The sequence below is a fragment of the Eretmochelys imbricata genome, chromosome 3 (genome assembly GCF_965152235.1).
Source record: "Eretmochelys imbricata isolate rEreImb1 chromosome 3, rEreImb1.hap1, whole genome shotgun sequence".
NCBI lineage: Eukaryota > Metazoa > Chordata > Testudines > Cheloniidae > Eretmochelys > Eretmochelys imbricata.
The window spans coordinates 48,420,014-48,444,851 of record NC_135574.1 but is presented as its reverse complement, the minus strand read 5'-3'; the positions used below and the strand labels follow the sequence as shown (position 1 = coordinate 48,444,851).

At 39.9% G+C, this 24,838-nt stretch overlaps 1 protein-coding gene across 3 annotated transcripts; it reads left to right on the top strand.

Moving 5' to 3' along the window:
* Positions 1-1,829: 1,829 nt before the first annotated feature.
* On the top strand, positions 1,830-24,486 carry RAB23 (RAB23, member RAS oncogene family). 3 transcript variants are annotated; one of them, XR_013345573.1, is made up of 8 exons: positions 1,830-1,949; positions 10,802-11,011; positions 12,040-12,125; positions 14,926-15,082; positions 16,816-16,898; positions 18,353-18,445; positions 19,334-19,554; positions 21,078-24,486. XR_013345573.1 is itself a non-coding variant. In XM_077812652.1 (8 exons), the coding sequence occupies exons 2-7, from the start codon at positions 10,857-10,859 to the stop codon at positions 18,419-18,421; spliced, it is 579 nt and encodes a 192-aa protein (XP_077668778.1). In that variant the 5' UTR covers positions 1,830-1,949; positions 10,802-10,856; the 3' UTR covers positions 18,422-18,445; positions 19,334-19,473. The 3 variants fall into 3 exon arrangements, 2 of the variants coding, with proteins under 2 accessions (XP_077668778.1, XP_077668777.1); XM_077812652.1 differs by lacking the exon at positions 21,078-24,486 and adding an exon at positions 17,293-17,321 and having other exon boundaries at positions 19,334-19,473; XM_077812651.1 differs by having other exon boundaries at positions 19,334-24,486.
* The last annotated feature ends 352 nt before the right edge of the window (positions 24,487-24,838 follow it).

Below are 24,838 nucleotides of genomic sequence, written 5' to 3'. Positions count from 1 at the left end.
ATCAGTGATGTGTCCTCTTCATATTTACCACTTCCCCTATTTTTGTATCATCTGCAAACTTTATCAGTGATGATTTTATGTTTTCTTCCAGGTGATTGATAAAAAATGTTAATTAGCGAAAGGCCAAGAACCAATCCCTGCAGGACAGCACCGAAAACACACCCACTCAATGAAAATTCCCCATTAACAATTACATTTGGAGACCTATCAGCCAGTTTTTAATCAATTTAGTGTGTGCCATGTTAATTTTATATTGTTCTAGTGTTTTAATCAAAATGTTGTGCTGAGAACTAACCATGACAATTGGAATCACAATGGGAGTGTTGTTCTTTACATAATAAGTGCTATATAACATATAGTCTGAAAACTCAGGCCCTAGCTATCTCAAATTGGGCACCCAACATTAACAGACTCTTGACTTTAATCTCTCTGTACTTCGGTTCCCCATCTGTAAAAGTGGCATAATAATACCACCTTACTTCATGTGTTGTGAAAATAGATTCATTTGTATCTGTACAGCACTGCAATCCTACAGTAATGAGCACCATAAAAAACATAAAGAAATTAATAATTGTGATTTCAAAGCAGGGTTTGAATAGTGTGCAAATAAGGCTGAGGGTCACACACCAAACAATGTGGATAATCACACATTTTAATAGCATAACAACACAATTCTTCACTTGTCTCTATGTTCAGAAATTAGCATATTTGAGATTTTAGTCATAAAACAGTTTCTCTCCCCTTGTCTGGTATTTTTTAAGGGTCATGAGAGTGAGCGGGTTCAATATGATTCTCCATATTGTTTACTCTGGAGCCAGAAAGCATCACAGGGTTTATATCTACTAGACTTTTGAGGGGCCCTAGACTGGTCCTTACATTTCACACATGTGAAGCCTAGAAGGAAGGAGTCTCAGTGTCCAGATTAGCCTCTACAAACGCATTAGGTGCCTTGAGTTCACTGATAAGAGGATGGAGCTCAGCTGTTTTCAGTGCTGGCAGATGACAGAACAAGGAGCAATGGTCTCAAGTTGCAGTGTGGGAGATCTAGGTTGGATATTAGGATCCACTATTTAACTAGGAGGGTGGTGAAGCACTGGAATTGGTTACCTAGGGAGGTGGTGGAATCACCATCCTTGGAGGTTTTTAAGGCCTGGCTTGACAGAGCCCTGGCTGGGATGATTTAGTTGGTCCTGCTTTGAGCAGGAGGTTGGATGGACTAGATGACCTCCTGAGGTCTCTTCCAACCCTAATCTTCCATGATAATCCATTAATTCAAGGCACAGTCTAGTGAGTGCAACCCCATGCAAGCCAGTCCAGTCCACCTGTACCTTCTCACTCTTTTGGATGGTGAGGTAGAGTCCGGAGACCACTAGACTGGGGATTAGGCAGGGCTCACTCTGACTCTACCTCTGGCATTTGGGGAGGATTCATCTACCTTTGGGAGAGTTTTCAAGCATTCAGATCAGCTCTCTCCATGCCCCATATACCCAGCTGTGAGCAGCGCCCGCCCACCTACTCTCCTCCATTACTTTAGGGGCTGTTGTAGTTTAATGCCACACTCCACAGCCGGTTCTAGTTTATATAATGGGCCTGCACCAGAACCCTGGAGCCAACCTCCTCCGGAGCCACAACCCAGGTCCACCTCAGGGGCTGACCACAGCGAGGGAAGTCCAGGGGCCCTGCTCCACTTTACTCCCTGCGGAGAGGCCGCAGGGCCGCCGCTGTCGCCGGATGAAGACGCTCCGGCAGGCGGAGGCAACGGGCGGGGACCCCTCCGCGCCGAGCCCGCGGCCCTGACGGTGTTTCCGGGTGCGGGAGCCGGGATGTGCGTCCGGGTTGGGTTGCCTCCGCTGCGCGGCTTCCTCCCGCCTCCGGGTCTCGGAGACGGAGCCGCAGCCGCTCAGCCTGCAGCGGCCCCCCCGCTTCCCACGGCCAGCGCCTCCGAGCGGGTCGGTGAGCCACGGGGGGCGCGGCTGGGGTGCAGCACCGGAGCGGCGCGGAGCCGGGTTTGGGGGAGCGGGGTCGGGGCTGGATTTGAGGGGGAGAGCGGAGCTGGGATGCGGGGAGCCGGGGTCGGGGGAGCGGGGTCGGGGCTGGATTTGAGGGGGAGAGCGGGGCTGGGATGCGGGGAGCCGGAGTCGGGGGAGCGGGGTCGGGGCTGGATTTGAGGGGGAGAGCGGGGCTGGGATGCGGGGAGCCGGAGTCGGGGGAGCGGGGTCGGGGCTGGATTTGAGGGGGAGAGCGGGGCTGGGATGCGGGGAGCCGGAGTCGGGGGAGCGGGGTCGGGGCTGGATTTGAGGGGGAGAGCGGGGCTGGGATGCGGGGAGCCGGAGTCGGGGGAGCGGGGTCGGGGCTGGATTTGAGGGGGAGAGCGGAGCTGGGATGCGGGGAGCCGGGTTCGGGGAAGCGGGGTCGGGGCTGGATTTGAGGGGGAGAGCGGGGCTGGGATGCGGGGAGCCGGGTTCGGGGGAGCGGGGTCGGGCCCGCTGGGGTGCCGTGGGGAGCGCGGAGCCGGGTGCGGAGGAGCGGGGTGACGCTCTCGGGTGCGGGGTCGGGGCGGGGATGGGACGGGAGTAGGTGGAGGAGAAGCGGACTGGGCGCGCACGGCTTGGTAACTCCTGGGTGGAGGTGGTGGGGGTGCTGTTGCTGCCGCCTGTGGGGTTGGCAGGCAGCCCCCGCGGGGTCGGGTTGCCCTGCTCTGGGAGGATGCTACACGGCGGTGGGGATGGGCGCTGGTCGCCGTGGGGTCGCACTGTGCCTGATGGGCAGGGCCCTGCCTGCCATGCAGTTTGGGCGGACGGGGCGCGGCGTGGCGTACGCTGGCTGGCTTGCCCTGGACTCGGTAGGGAACGAAAGTGGCTTGTGTGGGGTGCTTGATTTACCTAGGGAAGGGGAGCAAGTGAGTGTGGAAATGCCCTGGAAAGAACAACATAGGGAGGGGTTAAGGAGACAGCATGTATTAGACCGGCTGCGATCATCCTGTTCCCGTAAGAGCGGTATTGCTGCAATGGAGAAGCGTAGGATTTATCACAGTTACACTTGGGACCAGCCTAAGCATCCTTTAGAAATCCAATAGTACAAGCGTTTGGACGCTACAGTTTTGTTTGTGCAGATACCTTGATAGTTCTCCCAGATAAATGTCTTTCTGTATAGAGTATAAGCAGTGACTGAAAATGACAAGACAGCTTCCAATGTCTTCAATTTACTTGGAATTTTAGTTATTCTTTGTGATTATTCCCTAAAAATGTATATATGTGTCATAACTATATTTACTACAGTAAGAGATAGTATAGTGGTACTTAAATACTGCTTACATGCAGGGGTGCTGGAGATGGAAGAACTAAAGAGCCATCCCTTCACACTTTTTAGATGTGGGGCATGCCCCCTATTTTGAGAACCTGAACTCAGAAGGAAAGGAGTACTTGTGGCACCTTAGAGACTAACCAATTTATTTGAGCATGAGCTTTCGTGAGCTACAGCTCACTTCATCAGATGCATACCGTGGAAACTGCAGCAGACTTTCTATAGCCTATTTCCTCTTGTTTTTTCCTACCCCCCCCCCCCCCACCAGATGTTCTGGTTTAACTTGGATTTAAACGTGGAGAGTGGTCAGTTTGGATGAGCTATTACCAGCAGGAGAGTGAGTTTGTGTGTGTATGGGGGTGGGTTTTTGGAGGGGGGTGAGGGAGTGAGAGAACCTGGATTTGTGCAGGAAATGGCCTAACTTCATTATCATGCACATTGTGTAAAGAGTTGTCACTTTGGATGGGCTATCACCAGCAGGAGAGTGAATTTGTGTGGGGGGGTGGAGGGTGAGAAAACCTGGATTTGTGCTGGAAATGGCCTAACCTGATGATTACTTTAGATAAGCTATTACCAGCAGGACAGTGGGGTGGGAGGAGGTATTGTTTCATATTCTCTGTGTATATATAAAGTCTGCTGCAGTTTCCACGGTATGCATCTGATGAAGTGAGCTGTAGCTCACGAAAGCTCATGCTCAAATAAATTGGTTAGTCTCTAAGGTGCCACAAGTACTCCTTTTCTTTTTGCGAATACAGACTAACACGGCTGTTACTCTGAAACCTGAACTCAGAAGCAGCACAATGGGGTGGAGGCCAGGGGTCCTGCCCCTGTCCCTTAGCCCCTGACCAGAGCTGGGTGGTGTAACAACTGACACTTTCCCTTGGCCTGGCCACCTTTCTGTCATGTCAAGGGGGCGGGCACTGGGCCAGTTTTGAGTGGCGTTGCAAACCTGTGCACCGGGTCACCATGCCACTCACTGAAATTTGGCCAAGCTGCCTTATGGTCATGATGGGGGGGGGGGGGGAGGGGGGCAGCCAGGCCAAGTTTGGCCCCCACACTTTTGCAATCCTTGTGGCACCACTGCTTACATGGATGAGAAAAGGGGAGGGGATCAGGCATTCCAGCTCTGCCAGTGTGTGGCCTTGGACAAGTCCCTTTATCACTCTATTTTCCCTTCTTTAAAAATGGGGAAATACTTATCTCACAAAAGGTACTTAATATTATAGAAATGCTAGTTATTAATTTTATAATATCCAAATACTGCAATAAGCAGTGCTTTCATTACTCATAGGAGACTTTGCATTTTATGGGTGTAAATTCAGATTTGTTCATCACCACCCACTGCTAGTTTCAAGTGTATGTGAAGTACTCGTTGCCACCTCAGAATGAAGCATGTTCAGAACATGTTTAACTTTAAATTTTTCTGTGCTTTCACATTAGAAATTTAGTTCATGCAAGAGCTGCACGTTACTAAAAATCTGTCTGTGAGCTTTGCCCATTTACCCTAGTAATTTGGTCCTGTTTACAGTTATGGAAATTTGCATCATTGCCATTATGCTGGTGTAAACTCGTAATGAAGAGCTGTTGCCCCAGAGCAAAGCTGATTTTGCAGTGGTGCAGCTTATTTTGGTAACATACCAAAGTTACCTTGATTTTTTTTAAAAAACTTTGCCCCTCCCTTTAGAATCTGTGTATAGTGGGCAATGCCTAGCTCAGTGTGGGTGCTAACAGAATATAAATAATAACTTTTACATGGGTTTACATGGTAATTATTCCTTAATCACTTCACTTTTGATTTGAACTTTGTGGAGAGGACATTCTTTAAATTCAAGTCTGACTTCAGTTATTTTCTTGATATAAAATAATTCAGAATTCCCTAATATTTTAAAGGAAGAAAATACAAAATTGACAAAGCATAGAAGCTATTGTGAAGTAAGTGCAGTATCATGATAAATTATAAAAATTGTTTGATTGAAAATTCTGCTTAATATAAAACTGCTGTACAAACATGACAACACAATCCCACATATTATTTTTAAATATACTATAATAAATAACTTGAGTCTTGGTGAGTGCTTATTACCATGTCAAAGGATAAGTAAACCATTTCAGTGCCTAAACTTGCCTGAAAGTGGTATTTGTTCATTCCCTGAGAAAGAATTGCTGTTCAGACTGATTAACAAGAATCAGTATAAGGCATATGGCTTTGGAATCAAAAACTTATTAATTGTATAGAATCATAGAATCATAGAATATCAGGGTTGGAAGGGACCCCTGAAGGTCATCTAGTCCAACCCCCTGCTCGAAGCAGGACCAATTCCCAGTTAAATCATCCCAGCCAGGGCTTTGTCAAGCCTGACCTTAAAAACCTCTAAGGAAGGAGATTCTACCACCTCCCTAGGTAACGCATTCCAGTGTTTCACCACCCTCTTAGTGAAAAAGTTTTTCCTAATATCCAATCTAAACCTCCCCCACTGCAACTTGAGACCATTACTCCTCGTTCTGTCATCTACCACCATGGAGAACAGTCTAGAGCCATCCTCTTTGGAACCCCCTTTCAGGTAGTTGAAAGCAGCTATCAAATCCCCCCTCATTCTTCTCTTCTGCAGGCTAAACAATCCCAGCTCCCTCAGCCTCTCCTCATAAGTCATGTGTTCTAGACCCCTAATCATTTTTGTTGCCCTTCGCTGGACTCTCTCCAATTTATCCATATCCTTCTTGTAGTGTGGGGCCCAAAACTGGACACAGTACTCCAGATGAGGCCTCACCAATGTCTAATAGAGGGGAACGATCACGTCCCTCGATCTGCTCGCTATGCCCCTACTTATACATCCCAAAATGCCATTGGCCTTCTTGGCAGCAAGGGCACACTGCTGACTCATATCCAGCTTCTCGTCCACTGTCACCCCTAGGTCCTTTTCCGCAGAACTGCTGCCTAGCCATTCGATCCCTATTCTGTAGCGGTGCATTGGATTCTTCCATCCTAAGTGCAGGACCCTGCACTTATCCTTATTGAATCTCATCAGATTTCTTTTGGCCCAATCCTCCAATTTGTCTAGGTCCTTCTGTATCCTATCCCTCCCCTCCAGCGTATCTACCACTCCTCCCAGTTTAGTATCATCCGCAAATTTGCTGAGAGTGCAATCCACACCATCCTCCAGATCATTTATGAAGATATTGAACAAAACCGGCCCCAGGACCGACCCTTGGGGCACTCCACTTGATACCGGCTGCCAACTAGACATGGAGCCATTGATCACTACCCGTTGAGCCCGACAATCTAGCCAGCTTTCTACCCACCTTATAGTACATTCATCCAGCCCATACTTCCTTAACTTGCTGACAAGAATACTGTGGGAGACCGTGTCAAAAGCTTTGCTAAAGTCAAGAAACAATACATCCACTGCTTTCCCTTCATCCACAGAACCAGTAATCTCATCAGAAAAGGCAATTAGATTAGTCAGGCATGACCTTCCCTTGGTGAATCCATGCTGGCTGTTCCTGATCACTTTCCTCTCATGCAAGTGCTTCAGGATTGATTCTTTGAGGACCTGCTCCATGATTTTTCCAGGGACTGAGGTGAGGCTGACTAGCCTGTAGTTCCCTGGATCCTCCTTCTTCCCTTTTTTAAAGATTGGCACTACATTAGCCTTTTTCCAGTCATCTGGGACTTCCCCCATTCGCCATGAGTTTTCAAAGATAATGGCCAATGGCTCTGCAATCACAGCCGCCAATTCCTTCAGCACTCTCGGATGCAACTCGTCGGCCCCATGGACTTGTGCACGTCCAGCTTTTCTAAATAGTCCCTAACCACCTCTATCTCCACAGAGGGCTGGCCATCTCTTCCCCATTTTGTGATGCCCAGCGCAGCAGTCTGGGAGCTGACCTTGTTAGTGAAAACAGAGGCAAAAAAAGCATTGAGTACATTAGCTTTTTCCACATCCTCTGTCACTAGGTTGCCTCCCTCATTCAGTAAGGGGCCCACACTTTCCTTGGCTTTCTTCTTGTTGCCAACATACCTGAAGAAACCCTTCTTGTTACTCTTGACATCTCTCGCTAGCTGCAGCTCCAGGTGCGATTTGGCCCTCCTGATATCATTCCTACATGCCCGAGCAATATTTTTATACTCTTCCCTGGTCATATGTCCAAACTTCCACTTCTTGTAAGCTTCTTTTTTATGTTTAAGATCCGCTAGGATTTCACCATTAAGCCAAGCTGGTCGCCTGCCATATTTACTATTCTTTCGACTCATCAGGATGGTTTGTCCCTGTAACCTCAACAGGGATTCCTTGAAATACAGCCAGCTCTCCTGGACTCCTTTCCCCTTCAAGTTAGTCCCCCAGAGGATCCTGGACATCCGTTCCCTGAGGGAGTCGAAGTCTGCTTTCCTGAAGTCCAGGGTCCGTATCCTGCTGCTTACCTTTCTTCCCTGCGTCAGGATCCTGAACTCAACCAACTCATGGTCACTGCCTCCCAGATTCCCATCCACTTTGGCTTCCCCCACTAACTCTTCCCGGTTTGTGAGCAGCAGGTCAAGAAAAGCGCCCCCCCTAGTTGGCTCCTCTAGCACTTGCGCCAGGAAATTGTCCCCTACGCTTTCCAAAAACTTCCTGGATTGTCTATGCACCGCAGTATTGCTCTCCCAGCAGATATCAGGAAAATTAAAGTCACCCATGAGAATCAGGGCATGCGATCTAGTAGCTTCCGTGAGCTGCCGGAAGAAAGCCTCATCTACCTCATCCCCCTGGTCCGGTGGTCTATAGCAGACTCCCACCACTACATCACTCTTGCTGTATGTCAAACATTATGTATAGTCAAACATTTCCTGAGGAATCCGTATGAGATACATATGTGGGTATTAGAAGCAGAGATAGGGGAAATAGGTGTGAATTTAGGTCCTAATCCTGTTCTTATTGAGGTCAAAGGCAAAAGTCTAAATGAGTTTAGTGGAAGCAGTAGCAGGCCTGGTATACCTATTAGAAATGGAATCTGAGGAGTATAAGCTAAATACATCTCTTGTAACCAAAATGCAGGTATTTGCATAATAGAAGAATATGGTTTCCCCATTTACACAGCCTGCTGAGACCAAAAGATCTTTTTTTCCGTAAACTCTCATTTTAGGCAGCTGTTGGCTTCGAAGCTGCCAAGGAGAAATTCTGTCAATAGGATACCACAAATTCAGTTAAGTTTCTAACTGTAAGAACAAAAGACACCAAAAACTCATGTATTTGCCTTTGTTTATTTTGGATGCATATTTCTTCCTTGTCATAAGGTAATACATTTGTGTGTTTGTGTATTTGCCAAATAGCAGATTTGTAAAGTTCCTTAAGACTAATAGTAGCTCTAGCTTCATAAGCAGCTTGTGGCACATAGCAACATAACTTATTTTTAGAGTTTACACAAAGTACATGTTAGAATAGAAATAATGCTAAACTTTTATCATCTTTTGTAAAAACTGTGTGCTTTCAGCTCTGCCCTGTTGTTACTACGGCTATGTATTATTTGTATCATGGTAGTGCTTAGAAACCCAAACAGCGATAGGAGCCCGTTGTACTGGGCTCTGTACAAACATAGTAAGAAACCATCCCCACCCTTAACAGTTCAATCTAAATAAGCAAGACAAACAAAAGAAGTATTTTTATTAGGGTTGTCAAGTGATTAAAAAAATAATCATGATTAATTGCACAATTAATCACGCTGCTAAACAATAATAGAATATCATTTATTTAAATATTTTTGGATATTTTCTACATTTTCAAATATGTTGATTTTAATTATAACACAGATTACAAAGTATAAAGTGCTCACTTTCTATTTATTTTTGATTAAAATATTTGCACTGTAAAAAACAAAAGAAATAGTATTTTTCAATTCACCTAATACAAGTACTGTAGTGCAATCTCTTTATCATGAAAGTTGAACTTACAAAAGTAGAATTATATACAAAAAAACCCTGCATTCAGAAATAAAACAGTGTAAAACTTTAGAGCCTACAACTCCACTCAGTCCTACTTCTTGTTCAGCCAATCACTCAAAAAAACAAGTTTGTTTATCTCCTGCAAATTGTAATGTTTCCTGCTTCTTGTTTACAAAGTCACCTGAAAGTGACAACAGGCATTCACATGGCACTGTTGTAGTTGGCGTCGCAAGTTATTTATGTGCCAGATGCGCTAAAGATTCATATGTCTCTTCATGCTTCAACCACCATTCCAGAGGACATTCGTCCATGCTGATGATGGGTTCTGCTTGATAACGATCCAAAGCAGAGTGGACTGATGCATGTTCATTTTCATCATCTGAGTCAGATGCCACCAGCTGAAGGTTGATTTTGTTTTTTGGTGGTTTGGGTTCTGTAGTTTCCACATTGGAGTGTTGCTCTTTTAAGACTTTTGAAAGCATGCTCCACACCTTGTCCCTCTCAGATTTTGGACAGCACTTCAGATTCTTAAATCTTGGGTCCAGTGCTGTAGCTATTTTTGGAAATCTCACATTGGTACCTTCTTTGTGTTTTGTGAAATCTGCTGTGAAAATGTTCTTAAAACGAACATGTGCTGGGTCATCATCCAAGACTGCTATAACATGAAATGTGGGTAAAACAGAGCAGGAGACATACAGTTCTTCCCCTAGGAGTTAATTCACAAAGTTAATTAACAGTATTTATTTTTTTAACGAGCATCATCAGCATGGAAACATGTCTTCTGGAATGGTGGCCAAAACATGAAGGGGCATACGAATATTTAGCATATGTGGCACGTAAATACCTTGCAGTTTTGGCTACAAAAGTGCTATGCAAACGCCTTTTCTCGCTTTCAGGTGACGTAAATAAGCGGCAAGTAACAGTATCTCCCATACATGTAAACAAACCTGTTTATCTTAGCGATTGGCTGAACAAGAAGCAGGACTGAGTGGACTTGTAGGCTCTAAAGTTTCACATTGTGTTTTTTTAGTGCAGTTATGTAACAGAAAAAATCTACATTTGTAAGTTCTACTTTCACGATAAAGAGACTGAACTACAGTACTTGTATGAGGTGAATTGTAAAATACAATTTCTTTTATCATTTTTACAGTACAAATATTTGTAATCCAAAATAATAATATAAAGTGAGCACTGTACACTTTGTATTCTGTGTTGTAATAGAAGTCAATATATTTGAAAATATTTTAAAAATCCAAAAATATTTAATACATTTCAATTGGTATTCTATTGTTTAACAGTGCGATTTAATGGCGTTTGATTTTTTTTAAATCATGATTAACTCAAAAAAAATTAATCACGTGAGTTAGCTGCGATTAATTTACAGCACTAATTTTTAGCCCTATTTTATAGCTGGAGAACTGAGGCACAGAGATACAAAGTGATTTTCCCAAAGTCACACAAGAAGTCTGTAGAAGAACTGAAAATTGAAACCAGATCTTGAGAGTCCAGCCCAGTGCCTATTTACAAGACCTCTTTCTATTTATGATATTTTTATTAACATAATATTTACTTCAATTACAGATCTGGGAGATAAAATTCATGCTCCTGAAGTAACTAGAGGTTCTCAGCTGCAGAGATGTTGGAGGAGGATATGGAGGTGGCCATCAAGGTGGTGGTGGTAGGAAACGGAGCAGTTGGGAAGTCCAGTATGATTCAGAGATATTGCAAAGGAATTTTTACAAAAGACTACAAGAAAACTATTGGAGTAGATTTCCTGGAGAGACAAATTCAGTACGTATTCAGCAGATGTCATGCAACTTATGCCTTTATTTTCTTAGTGCTGTTGTGATTAGCAGGCATGTGGAGATTTGGAACTCAAACCATCTCCCAAACTAAAGCCTGGGGGATTTTTTGTTTTAACGTCTTGTTCAGAGGGCTAAAAGTGAAGCATATGCACAGTAATTGGATCACTCAGTTTTCCACGCAAATACAAGATTTATAATTTGAAATAAAAAATAAAACTCAACCTTTCAGACATACTTGATGACTTGTCTAAGAAGGTTTGTTTGTATATGTGGAACTACTGATTTTTATTTACATTCCTTGTTTAAATACAAGGAAACATTTGTTATAAGTTATGTGGTTAAAAATGAAAGCAGGAGTTTAGTATGTAAAATGGTTTCAAATAGCTGTTTCAGATTCTTACACTATTGATAGTGTAAGCAGATGATATCTAATCATATTTAAAGGAGGGGAAGGTATTAAGGTAATGAAAAACATAAGTTCACAGATCACCTAAGTAGATAAAATAAATAAATGTGTTGAAGGAGCACTGTCCAGGAGCATAGGTTTTCTTTTGACACCGGATTTACAAAACCCAGTATGAATTTTAAAAAACATGATTTTTGTCTGTTTTTTGTCTTTGAACATTTTCTGTACTATTGGAAATTTGAGCTCAACAGCATTGCACTATTGCACTCCATGCATCTGAAGTGGGGTTTTTACCAACAAAAGCTTATGCCCAAATAAATCTGTTAGTCTTTAAGGTGCCACCGGACTCCTCTGAGTCTCTCTGTGGCTCATATGATTTAGTGCAATGCTAACGAGACTCGTCCTTTTTTTCTCTGTCCAAGCAGAATGAAGTGCAAAAAAGTAAACAGTATCAATGATGAAAAATAAATTTTTATTTTCCATTCTCATCCAAAATACATTATAAAGAAGAGAAATATTTTAATACATGTGTGCTTTATTCTGAGTGTCTTTCGTCTTGAGTCTCTGTATTCAGTGTGTTGATGAAATATTTATTCCATTTATTTCAGAGTAAATGATGAAGATGTCAGGCTGATGTTGTGGGACACAGCAGGTCAAGAGGAGTTTGATGCAATAACTAAGGCCTATTATAGAGGTAAAAAACCCTATATTTTACATCTTGATCTTTATTTTTTATAGGTAACTTGAGAAAAATGTAATACAGTTGGCCTGATCAACTTTCTTTTTTGAGTAGTAGGGATGTTTTATATTTAACGGCAATGCGAAGACCAGTTCAGTTATCCACACTATTCCTCTTTTTTTCAAATGGAAGGGAACCTTTTCAGATTCTTGAGCATTTATTCCCAGACATGCAGTATATCAGACTTCATTAAGTGCCATTGAATGCAAAATTCACAGAGCTCCCATTTAAATAGGATAGAACATAATTAGTCTAATGGCTGGATAGATTTCTGAAACCAGAAGGATAAGGTGAGCGGGGGAGAAGGGAGGATTTGGTGTCAGAACCTTTTTGTGTATGTGTAATTAAACAAGTCCTTCTAACACCAGAATTTATCATGGATAAAAAAAGAAAAACTAAAGTGGAAATAATATAGCTTGCTCCTATATCCCACTCATTTAAAAAATAAGTCACTCTAAAAGTACTTAATGTATAGCGATTTAAATGGACTTCAAAAAGAATTCTGGTGAGCCATAGCACTCAGCGGAAAAATTGAAAGACATTGGCGTAGACACTTGTTTGATTCTATAGCCATCTTTCTGCATTATCCTGCTATGTGGCTGTTGTTATTGGTGTCATGTCATATGGCAGTTTGCCATCTAGTTCAGGTGCATCAAAATGGATGATGATCTGCCTTGATGTGTGAGTGAGGAGTTAATTCATCTATATCTACCTACTTGTAATTTGTATTTGGTGAGCAGCTCTGTACTATCTTTTCTTTATAAGGATTATATAGCATTTTGTATACCTTGGGGAGAAATTCTAAGGGTCTCTACTTAATTTTTATTCCAGCCAGCTCTTTTTGACATTAATAGGAATTTGCCTGAGTAAGGACTATATCTGGCCTTTTGTAGTTTTCAGTGAACTCTGATGCCAAGTTAAACTTTGGGCTGTATTTCAGCAATCTTAAAGAAAAATCATGTCTTCACTTGAGGACCCTTCCCTCCCACATTCTCCCTTCAAAAACATATTGCGAGTCACCTCTGTGCTGTAACATTCAGAAGGAAATGGTGCAGGGGTCTCCCAGGAGTCCAATCTGGATGTGGGGATATCTTAAAAGGCTTCTGTAGCCACAGTAACTGTGTTAAAACTGAGCAAGATGTGGCTTCCAGAAGGTGGTGCCTGCCCTGTAGCATTTCTGAGCTTCAAAGACCCCTAACTAAGGTAGGTGAATGGGCAACAAGGCAGATGAAATTCAGTGTTCACAAATACAAGGTAATGACACATTGGAGGGAATAATTTGATCTACACAAAGAAATAATTTAGAATCAAAAAGTGTATCAGCTCAGGAAAAAGACCTGGACATCACTGTGGATCCCTCAATTAAGACCACTGCCCAATATGTAGCTGTGGTCAAATAAGCAAACGAGATGATGGATACATAAGGAATAGGATAGGGAATAATATGGAAAATAATATAATGTCATTATATATCTCAGTGGAATACCCTTACCTGTTATACTGTGTGGAGTTTTTGTCACTGTATAGGAAAAAAGATATAGCAGAAATAGAGGGGTGTTGAAGATGGGTGATGAGGATATTTAGGGTCATGGAAAAATCCTCAGGTGAAGATTAGACTGGAAAATTTGTGCCTGTTTCACCTTAGCGAGAAAATGAATAAGGAGGGACCTGAGAAAAGTATACACAATAATGAATGGTTTAGAAAAACTAGATTGAGACATTCTACTTGCTCTCATACAATAACAAAGGGGTATTCAATGAAGCTGAAACTTGGAAAAGTCACATTGATTAAAGGAAATATTTTTCCACAAAGTGCCCAGTAAGATATCTGCCACAGGGTATCCTGGAGGCCAAGCAGAACTCACAAAAATGTTAAATATTTATGTGGATAACAAGTATCCAGCATTATAATCGTAACTATTAAACAGAAGTTTTGAAAGGAATATAAATCCTCAAAGTTCCCTATGTGTTCAAGCTTGCTGATGCCTTTGGGCCACTGGATAATCAAAAGACCATTGACTCATATTTTCAGTAATGACTGTCAGCCACTTTACCAGTAACACATTCATTAGCCCATTGACAATCTATTGGCAGTACCATCACAATAGCAAAAGAGTTGCTGCCACTGTGTATAAATGTTGTAAAATTTTGGTCATTTCCTTCCAAACGACATGAGGGAAATGTGCATGAATTAGAAATTAACTTTTTTTTTAAAGCTCTTTGGGAAAAATATTCGTTCATAAAACAAAACAGAATCCTGAAAATTTTAACTTTTCAAGCAAAAAACCTCCAAAAAACAAATTGCTACAGCATTTTTTCACATGAATTTGTAATCTAAATGTAACAATCTCAGAAGTAGATGGGATACTTGCAGTATGAAGTATCTTTACAGATATTAAAGATTACCTAGGTACTTATATGGCTCTTACTGTAGTATCTGAGAAGCCTCCCATATTAGTAAAAATGAGCAACAGACAAACACATCTCTCCCCCCCCCCCCCCCCCCACCTTTCTCTGCCTGCTGGAGTAGCTTGAAAGGTAGCAGAATGACAACTATCTTGAAGAACAGTATTAATGACAAAATGACAGTCTATTAATCTTACTTTGAGGTTCCCTAACCATCATTTTGACACAATACAGAAATAAAACTCTGCCCTTCTGAAATGAAATGAAAAGCCACCATATCCCAAATATCTTTTTATAGGTTTGTCTTTATTTTTCTCTTTCTTAATTGATAATTTGTCTTTGTTTTTAGGAGCCCAGGCTTGTGTGCTTGTATTTTCTACCACTGACAGGGACTCTTTTGAAACAATCCCCACCTGGAAGGAGAAAGTAGTAGCTGAAGTTGGAGACATTCCCACGGTGCTTGTGCAGAATAAGATTGACCTCCTGGATGACTCTTGTATAAAGAAGTAGGAGTTTCATCATATTGTCTTCTTAAATCGGAGGATTTATTAGTCTTTTATTTTTCAAAATCTATGGGAGTTGATGGTGAAGACTAATGTAATCATATGTTTACTAAATTTCCAAACCTAGGGCCTAATTCTGCAACCATGCTTGGATAATTCCACAAACCTTAGTGGTGCTACTCCCATGAGTAAAGTTATTCATGTACTTATGTGTTTGCCAGATTGGAGACTTAGTGCTCACTTCAAGTTCTCTTTTTATTTTCTGTTGTCTTCTAAGCACCTTCAAAAATGAGCAGGAAACACCACAAATAGTCTGGTTGGGCCAAAATGAGAAATTACTCCATTTTGTACTCAGGCAACTGTAAAATATGCCTTCTCTGCAGCCCAATTTTACAATAGTTGTTAAACTCAGTTGTAGCCCAACCACATTATATACTCTAGTTTGGTTAGTGAATGCACACAGTGGCCAAACAGTGTTAAACAGATTTTAAAATGTGCCTTTATATGTTTGCTTTTGTTTTCTCTTGAAATTGTTCTTTCATATACTCATGTTTTATCAAAGTACTATATTTCATATTCTAGAAATTTACAACCCATTAACATCCACAAACTCAGTCACTCTCCGCTCCCTCTTCCCTGTTCTCTCCTCCATAGACTGAATTGTCAATTCATTCTGTTCCATTCTCTCCCTCACCCTGGAATCAAACTCAGAAACTGCAAGTCTCATTCCACCCAGCATCCACTTCCTCTACTCTTATTTGTGCCTGTGGAGAAAGTTGGATGACCATGCTGAATAATTCTACTATTAATTCAGTCTCCCCTCCTTTTAGTTCTGCAGTTTTCCTGGTCTAGCTAAACTACTTCTCCCTCTCATTGTTTCCTACACTGACTGTCCTCGCTTCCTGTTCTCCCCCTTTGATATCCTCCTAAAGCTCAACTTCCCCTTCCTTCACCCACACAGGATATTACTGATTTTTCAAAGAGAAAATAAACAAGATCAGATGTGACCTCCTCTTTCATCCGTGTCACCAACACTGAGATTTCTCACTTCTTTTACTTCTGTAAACCTTCCTTCTCATCTCTTCCCACCTCATGACATCCCTTGTCCCAGTTTTCATGCCCTCTCTCAACTCCTTAAAATTTCACTCTCAAGTTTTCCCCTCACAATACAAGCATACTATGGTCTCCCCTTACTTTAACAAACCAAAAAACCCACCCTCATCCCTTTCCAGCTACTGCCCTGTCTTCTGCCTTTCCTCTTTAAACTTTGAAATGCACCCTGTTTAACCTTGCTTCAGGTTTATTTTTTCGAGCTCTTTGGTCCCTTCCAATCTGCTTTCTTCCCCCCCCCCCCACTCCAGTAAGACCATCTCTAAGATCTTACTTGTCTCTGTCCATATTACTAAAATTTTCATTCAGGCCGTCCTAATCTGTTTTCTTGATTAGTTGCAACCTCCTGCCCTTTGGCTTTTATGACACCCATCTCACTACTGCCAGGGAGGTTTTTTTAAAACACAATCAAATAGACATGAAAATGTAACAACTCTTAATTGAAAAGGAATGCTCCAGCAAAACATCTCATTGTTTAAAGTGGACAGGTCATAAAGTAATTAAAGAGCAGCTACCTCCTCACCTGATCTTCTGACTAAATTAATTCCAAATAATTTTGTGTACAGTATTGATAAACACTGGTATAATATACAAATTAGTATTTACAAGTTTTTTCTGTTGTGCAGTGAAGAGGCAGAAGCATTGGCAAAAAAGTTAAAGTTAAGATTCTACCGAGTGTCCGTGAAAGAGGACCTAAATGTAACTGAAGGTAAGAGATGGCAAATATAGGATTCTGTCCTGTCCTCTGCCATGTAGCATTGCACATCTGTGTAGCCTGGAAACTAATCTACTGGTTTTATAATGACAGGTTTCAGAGTAACAGCCGTGTTAGTCTGTATTCGCAAAAAGAAAAGGAGTACTTGTGGCACCTTAGAGACTAACCAATTTATTTGAGCATGAGCTTTCGTGAGCTCACGAAAGCTCATGCTCAAATAAATTGGTTAGTCTCTAAGGTGCCACAAGTACTCCTTTTCTTTTTGGTTTTATAATGTTTTTGGCCACTCTCATTTCCTGGCACTGCACTATAGTCACAGTAGGAATGACATCTTAAATTTGATTGTCACTTGATACAGTTATGTAACATTTTTTTTCTTTACTTGTAGTTCTCTTCTGTTTTTCTTCCACACTTAAGGTAAAAGTAAAATTTTCAAAACTGCTTAAGTGATTTAGATATCTAAATCCTATTGGCTTTCAATGGGAATTAGGCTCTGAAAATTTTACTGATAAAGCTTAAGTATTTATGGATTCCAAGTTGTTCAACAGTGTACAGTTGAACGTAATTGCTGAAAAACTTTGAACATGAATGCAGCTGTCTGTTAGTAATGTCGTACCAACTTCTATAATACTGCTATTTTTATGCATAAATTCAGGTTCATAATAGTAATATATTCCAGGCAGTGCCTTTCTAGCATTTATAGGGCATTCTGTCATTCTCATTTAATCTCATTTCTTATATCACCACACAAGATCCAGAAGTGCACTATTTCTCCTTTTCACTTAGATTTTCATCCTGGTAAACAAATTTGCAAGGGAAAAATAAACAAATGTAAAAATCTACCTATTTGTGCATTATTAAAGTACATTACTAAACAACTGCAGATATTTGCTGATACTGTGTATGGCTTCTGAAAATTCTCACGTATAGTAGACTACTCACAGTCCTATCCTCATCAATGTAGCAACAGTTAAATTAGTACGGAGAATACTCATTGCCCAATTTTTTTTAAATTCTTTTTAGATCTTGTTTTACATGATTGCTGTTCTATTATAAACACTTGCTGTAAGACCTATGTGTAGTAAATGCTTAAAGATGCTACCTTATTTTAACAGTATCTACAAGTTGTAATCTTTATGACAACATGTCTGTACCCGTGCACTGTGGTATAAAGCATAACAAACTATATATGACCCTGATCTTGCAAGTGACTATGGGTAGACCCATGTGAAAGTTAGTGATGCTCTGTACTGGTACAACAATCTGCCTGCATGGAATCTGGGACTGGGACCCGTAGTATCAAATCAGGTGCTTATAACTCAGCTTTGTAATCAAAACGAATCTGTAATACTAAGATGAGCTCATCTATTATGAAGCTTTGCAGAGATGTCCATGTGGAGATCCCTATCTTGGATCTCACACTCTAAGTATCTTTTTTTGTATTTCAGTTTTTAAATATTTGGCTGAAAAATATCTTCAAAAGCTCAAACAACAAACAGCTGAAGATCCAGAAGTAGTACATACAAGTAGTAACAAAATTGGTAAGTATGCAACAATAAACTGCAGCAAGTCAGTATTTTATGCTGACAAAGCCTTCTATTAATTACCTACGGATCTGATCCATCTTCCATTGGAGTCACAGGGAGTTGATTCAGGCTCCTAATTAGCTTTTTTCTACCCTACTATGTTGTCTATTATCCTTTTGTAATATAGTCAAACTAATGTACTAACAATGCTGGCCAATGTTTCTGAACTACCCTTTTTATTCAATTCTTGGGAAAAACATTGTAAGGACTTGAGAATGGATGTTTCCCTGACACTTGCCTTTTTTTTTTTTTTTTTTTTTTTTTAAATGTAATTGGTATTAGTGTTAGTCATGCTGGAGCAGATATACAAGAGACTCACTGTGGAAAGTTCTGGCATTTAATGAGAAGGGCTTTGTAAACTTTGCCTTTTGTGAAGAAACCTTGAACTTTAGTTCTTTAAAGGACTTTTGAGTCCACTGATTTTTTTTCTCCTTAACGCACTCTTTTTATACTACCCTTTTCCTCTCCTTTATCCCAACAAAAGTTGCTAATTTAAAAGCCCTGTCATGTTTGTTTGTTGTATTACTCAACTAAACATAAGTTTGTTGCCATCTGATTAGCATCTGAGTAAGTATGCTACTGTCCAGTTCCTTAGCTGTAAATTTTGTGCTGGTATTAAACCTCACAGTGGCATGTATTTAACTCCAGCTGGCTCTTGTTCAGAAACATAGCTTATTGAACTCTAACTGCAAGTGACCACAAGACTAAATAACTGTTCAGGAATTAAAGAGCTTGTGTTTGAGATGTATTACTACGCATTAGTAAATGCTTTTGCATATTCAACATATAAAAGGTATAAAGAGATTCACAGAAATAGCTGCTTTTTTTCTTTAAATTATATAGGTGTGTTTAATACCGCTGGTGGAAGTCATTCGGGCCACAATTCTAGTACACTTAATGGTGGAGATGTCATCAACCTTAGACCAAACAAACAGAGGACCAAGAAAAACAGAAGTCCTTTTAGCAGTTGCAGCATACCTTAGAACCACTTTTGGAAGGAAAACGTATGACAGTCATTTGAATGAAGTTGTGCAATTAAATACGGAATACAGCCAGCTATAGAGGTATTTTACCAGTGCTCTCGCAAACCTTGCACCTACAGTATCCTTGATAGATGGTGGATTTAAATAATATTGCTGTTGCAATGTTTATTTTGTATGTAAAGTGAGACCCCGGTGGCAAAAAAATATATATATCGAACCATTGTTGCCCCTGTGCATTTTGTTTAAATTGGATGAGCTTTTCCTGTTTGAAGGACTGTACAAAGCTATGTAATAGGTTTGGCTGAATTGTTAAGCATATTAAAAATGTAAGCATAGTGCTTACAAGTATTGGTACATACTAATATGACCCAAGGTGAAGTAGCTTCCTTCCAACTAAATTTACCAGCAAATTTGATAGAAGAGTGGTAGTCAACCAGGACTCTGAAAAGTAAAATGAGAAGCAAAAGGCAGACATCATATTTGTCAGATTACACTAATACATATTCTGGCAATTTTACTGGTGCAATAAGTTTTGTATATTATATGAATGTTAAGTAAGGTGTGCACGTAGGTATTTGGTACAAATACTCAGACCACACAAGAGGATACAGTATTGGATTAAAATAGCACCCTTAAAATTATTTTCACTTCTTAAAATTTTGCATTTCAAATAAGACTTTTTCCAAAGGAGTTCTGTTCATTAATTAATTAACTCACTACACTTTGGGCCTTTAAAGCTTAGGTTTAAGAAGAGGTGTGCCAAAAACGTTTTTTCCTTTTTATCTTGTAATGCACTACAGATATTTTTGTAAAGTTTGTTTGTGTCAGTCATAAAAGGGTAAACAGTTAGTATTGTTTCTGATACTATCAGTCCTCTAAATGGAACCCATAAAATTTCAATTGTATTCCTGTCTAAAAATATATTGCTGACATCTAATATGTTCATGCTACATGAACTATGAAAAGTATGTTGAATTTGCAGAGTGGGGTGTCAACAAAATGTCTTAGGTTCTATTGAGAAATAGGTGTAAACTGAGTTCTGGAGGATCCAACAAGTTGTAGCTGAAGACTAAATCACACATTAAACTAATGAGACCCTCTTTAATGCTGTCTCATATTCAGAGTTATGCCGCAGGTTAAAAATCTAATTCTGCAATATCCGATCTAAGGGGTAAAGTTTTCAGAAGTGACTTCGGGCTTGCCTACACAGCGCACCAATGCACATTAGAGGGGTATGATTCCTAAAGCACACCAGATTGCACCTAAGTGACCCATATTCCTGCTAGCATGAACTAAAAATTCCCTAGTGCACATTAAGATAGACGTGCAGTAGGGAACTTTTAGTTCATGTCAGCAGGGCTTGCATGCGCAAGTTAGTGCACAGCACATTGGTGCACTTTGGAAATGACGACATCACTCTCGTGTGCATTGCCATGCTACGTGGACATTCAGGTATCTAAGTCTAATTGAAAGTCAATATAACTTAGGCTTCTAAATCACTAAGATGCTTTTGAAAATTTTCACCCAGTTCTCTCCAAGCATGCATTTTAAAAATATCCATTTTGTTTGTTTTTGTATAGTGTTGTATAATTTTAATTTTCTAGGATTTTCTACAACAAAGCTCTGCCAGCAACAAATGCAAAAATATTCTGCTTTAAGATATTCAGAATTTTAATAGTTTTTAAACGGATGTATTAGAGTGAAAATTACATGACCTGGAGCTGTAAGTATTCAATATAGATTGCTACACAATTCCTATTAGTAACTGATTTTCATTATACATTAATGGGTTGGTTTAATAGTTATACTTTCAGTTTAGTCCATCATTTTTCTACTTTTTCCCAATACCATGGGAGAATTTCTTGTCAAGTAAACATATAATGCAGTAAGTCTGCACTCTTGTTAGTACTTTGTATATATGTTGGAGGAGGGACTTACCTTTTCATTAATTCATATAATAAGCGTAACTTGTTAATTTCTGAGACCTTGAGCATGAAAACTGAAATGTACTCTTGGTACCAGTCTGATATGTGGGTAAACTGTGTGCGTTGTGATACTTACAGACACTAAAATAATCTGAAGTGCTGCATTGTATGTTCATATAGTCTATTTCCTGTGAAGTATCTTGTTTCTGTGACAAGCTGTTGCTGCATCTCCCATTGCTGGCAATGAGATGGGCATTGAGGCACTCAATCCCTCTTCTATTTAAAAAAAAAAAAAGGTTCTTACTGCAGTGTTTCTTACATACTCTGTTAGATAAAGGCCTTTATTTTTTAAAAGCGCATTTAATCATTGTATGGATGTATAAATGGGGCCAAATTTTACCTCTTGTCAATTTCATGAGTAAGATAGCAGGATTTGGTAAGAAAGAGAATCAATCTCGTACATAATGTGACATCTCAACATTTTAGGATTTAAGTAGAGTGTATATTTGTGCAGAATTTTGTCAAACTTTTTTAATGTTGAATTTTTTACATTATGCCAGTAGCCTGCCAGTTTTACAGTTTTAAAAAAACCAGGACTGTCTATAACTTGAGTTTTTGCCTTATTTCACTTTGTACAAAGTACTGAAGAATAAGAGCCTTTATTACACCTAATTGCCATTTGTACTGTTATGTTTACGGTCTGTCATTATAAACCACTTTTTTCAGGATTGAAAACTTGACAAAAGGTTCTATACCAGGCTGAAACTTGTCAGACTTACCAAATATGAGGGAAGCTTAAATGTATTACAAAGAGACTACTTGCATGCTTAAAGTTAAGCACATGTGTAAGTGGTTGCAGAGTCAGGTAGTAAGTAGTGTGGTTATTTTCCTTCCCACCTCTCACTGTAAAGTGGCTCTTCATTTTATGTTTTAACATTGTGGAGAGTCAGTTTGCAATATGGCTGGAAGTGATGCAGAATGCAACAAATTGACATTAGGATGATAGTCTATTGTGCATTTGTGCTAATTAAAAATTTAAAGGATTTTAGCATGCAGATATGCAGCAGCAGACTAGCAAGTTGCAGAGTTCCTTGGGCACTCAACTCTCAGATGTAGTTTCTAACTCTGAAACCAGACATATTTAAATTATTAGTACTCACAGCTCCATGATTAGTTTATATTAAAAACTAATGTTACAAAAAAAGAAACACATTAATGTGCACTCTCAATTAAAATATTTTGGAGAGACAGTGTGGTTTACTCTCCAAAACTAAGACCTACAGAGCTGGTAACAAAATGCCATCAGTGCATCTCATTGTGACAATGTTGTAGAAAAGGATGTGGTCCTCTGTTAGAAACCTACAGCAGTGGGTATCCTTACGTACTGAATCATGAACAACTGTTCCCATCTCAACAAATGAAGTTCTTTTCTATAGGTACAGTAGGAACTAGGCTCACTGCATTCCAATTACATCTGGTGACCTCTCTTGAATCTCTGCACTGGGTGTATTACTTGCACCCTGTCACAACTGTTTGTGCTGCTATCAACTGATAAGGCCATTAAAGGAAAACTTCAGTAATTAGTTATGCCTTAGCTAAGTGAGTGTTTACTAAACTAGTCTATACACTACAGGAGCAATTTTTAGAAACATCTGTTACTATTTCATTGTATCCATTCAGCGAATGGGCTTGCTTCGTTAGTAAGGCCTGCCTTTTTAATGATACTTTTCAGTAGGGGATGCTATTTGATGCGAAGTAGGATGGCTATGATTCATTTTCCTTTGGAAATAACAAAGCTCTGAGTTACAATTTCAGTCATTTTAAATTTTCTCTTGATTAACCCAACTTAACTTTTTAAAAATTATAGAATTTATAGCTTCAGAGCTTTCTGATTTTTTTCATTGTTTCCTAAAGGCAAAGCTTATCCTTTCAGTCCAAATGTGCATCACCATATTTTCAAGCTGATTCCCTGGTTTTTGTTTTATTACACTTAAACTTGTTTTACTCTTCTTTGTAATTAGTGATTAGACTATAGCTTATATTACACTGTAGCTTTTTTGGTCACTTCTACAGATTGTATCTTTAAAGGGAATTCAGCAGTTGAACACATTGTACTGCTAAGAGCTTGTGCCTATATACAGTGCATAATGCTCAGTGAACATGCACTTTGAACATGTTAATTCATAAGTCTGATGGTTATCAGTTAATCAGTAATATGAGAATTCATTATTTGCACTGGTGAACCTGCTTGTGGGTACTCTCGCTTACAACTACACAATGTATAAGTTTATTGTATTCCAATGATAATACCAAAAACTGCATTAGGTTTCTAAATGCCTCTATAAAATTTTGCTCAGTAACATGAAGAGCAATTATGGTCCAGTTAGCTAGCTTCATTAAATTGCCTTACTATATTGCTATAAGGAAAAATCACTTGTACTGATCATTAATGTGTTCAGTAAAATCTGAGGCTCATAAATTCAAGCTGTACTGTATTGACAAATAGTATGTATTGTACTCCTAATACCTAATCAGAATGGGTAAGAAGAATTAACAGTGAGTCTTGCAAGAGTAATAAATTTAAGACTTTTTACACATTATTACAGAAAGATGAGAAGTCTTTCAAACAATTAAAATTCAAAGGTTAATTCCTCTTTGTATGATGGGAGAGACCATGACCTAAAAGCCAAGTGAACCTTATTTAGGTAATACTAAAAATAGTGTCAGGTTACCAGTAGAATTAGGGTAATAGTGATATATTATATGTCTAGTGAGCATTCCTTCTCTCTCATTTGAAACAATAGGCTGCTGACTAAACTTGGTCAAAATATATTAAACAAAAAATTAGTTTGGGCCAAAAGGGCTATTGCTCTCATCACTAAAATAAAAATCCATTGTTACTAATAAGTGACTTATCTAAGTTGCATATTTCTATGAATCTGAATGGTTAAAACAAATCAAATGTATAACCTTTTATCACCATCATGTACCCAAGTAAATGGAATATACTTATTTTTTTAGAAATTCATGTCAACATGACCTATAGTTCATACTCAAACAAGTGGAAAAATAAATGTTTCAAAATGAATACTTTGTGTGTGCTATTTCTATAAAACCACTGAAAGTTAATTTTAACCTGTTTTAAGTGACATTTAGCTGTGTCACAGCAGTTTGTAAACATTACTTACTTGAATAGTGTTTGGGCTGCATAGCATGTTGCTGCTTCTGTAGGTACATTAAATAGTTGAGGCATCAAATTGCTAGAAATTGCTATACCCCTGTGGCTGTGTAACCAAGTCTGCATCTCCCTAACAGTCCCATGTGAAGCAATGCACTCCAGAGTCTGGTGTGACCGATTCAAATTAATATGCTGTCAACAGTGGAGGGAAAAAAGGTAGTTATCATAACCATCTTAATGAACAAGTTTAGGAAGAGAATCC

Excerpts from the sequence above, each read along its gene's own strand:
- RAB23 (XM_077812651.1), top strand. The coding sequence starts at position 10,857 with ATGTTGGAGGAGGATATGGAGGTGGCCATCAAGGTGGTGGTGGTAGGA. Across the intron at positions 11,012-12,039 it reads TTCCTGGAGAGACAAATTCA|AGTAAATGATGAAGATGTCA; the intron begins GTACGTATTCAG and ends CATTTATTTCAG. Across the intron at positions 18,446-19,333 it reads TACAAGTAGTAACAAAATTG|GTGTGTTTAATACCGCTGGT; the intron begins GTAAGTATGCAA and ends TAAATTATATAG.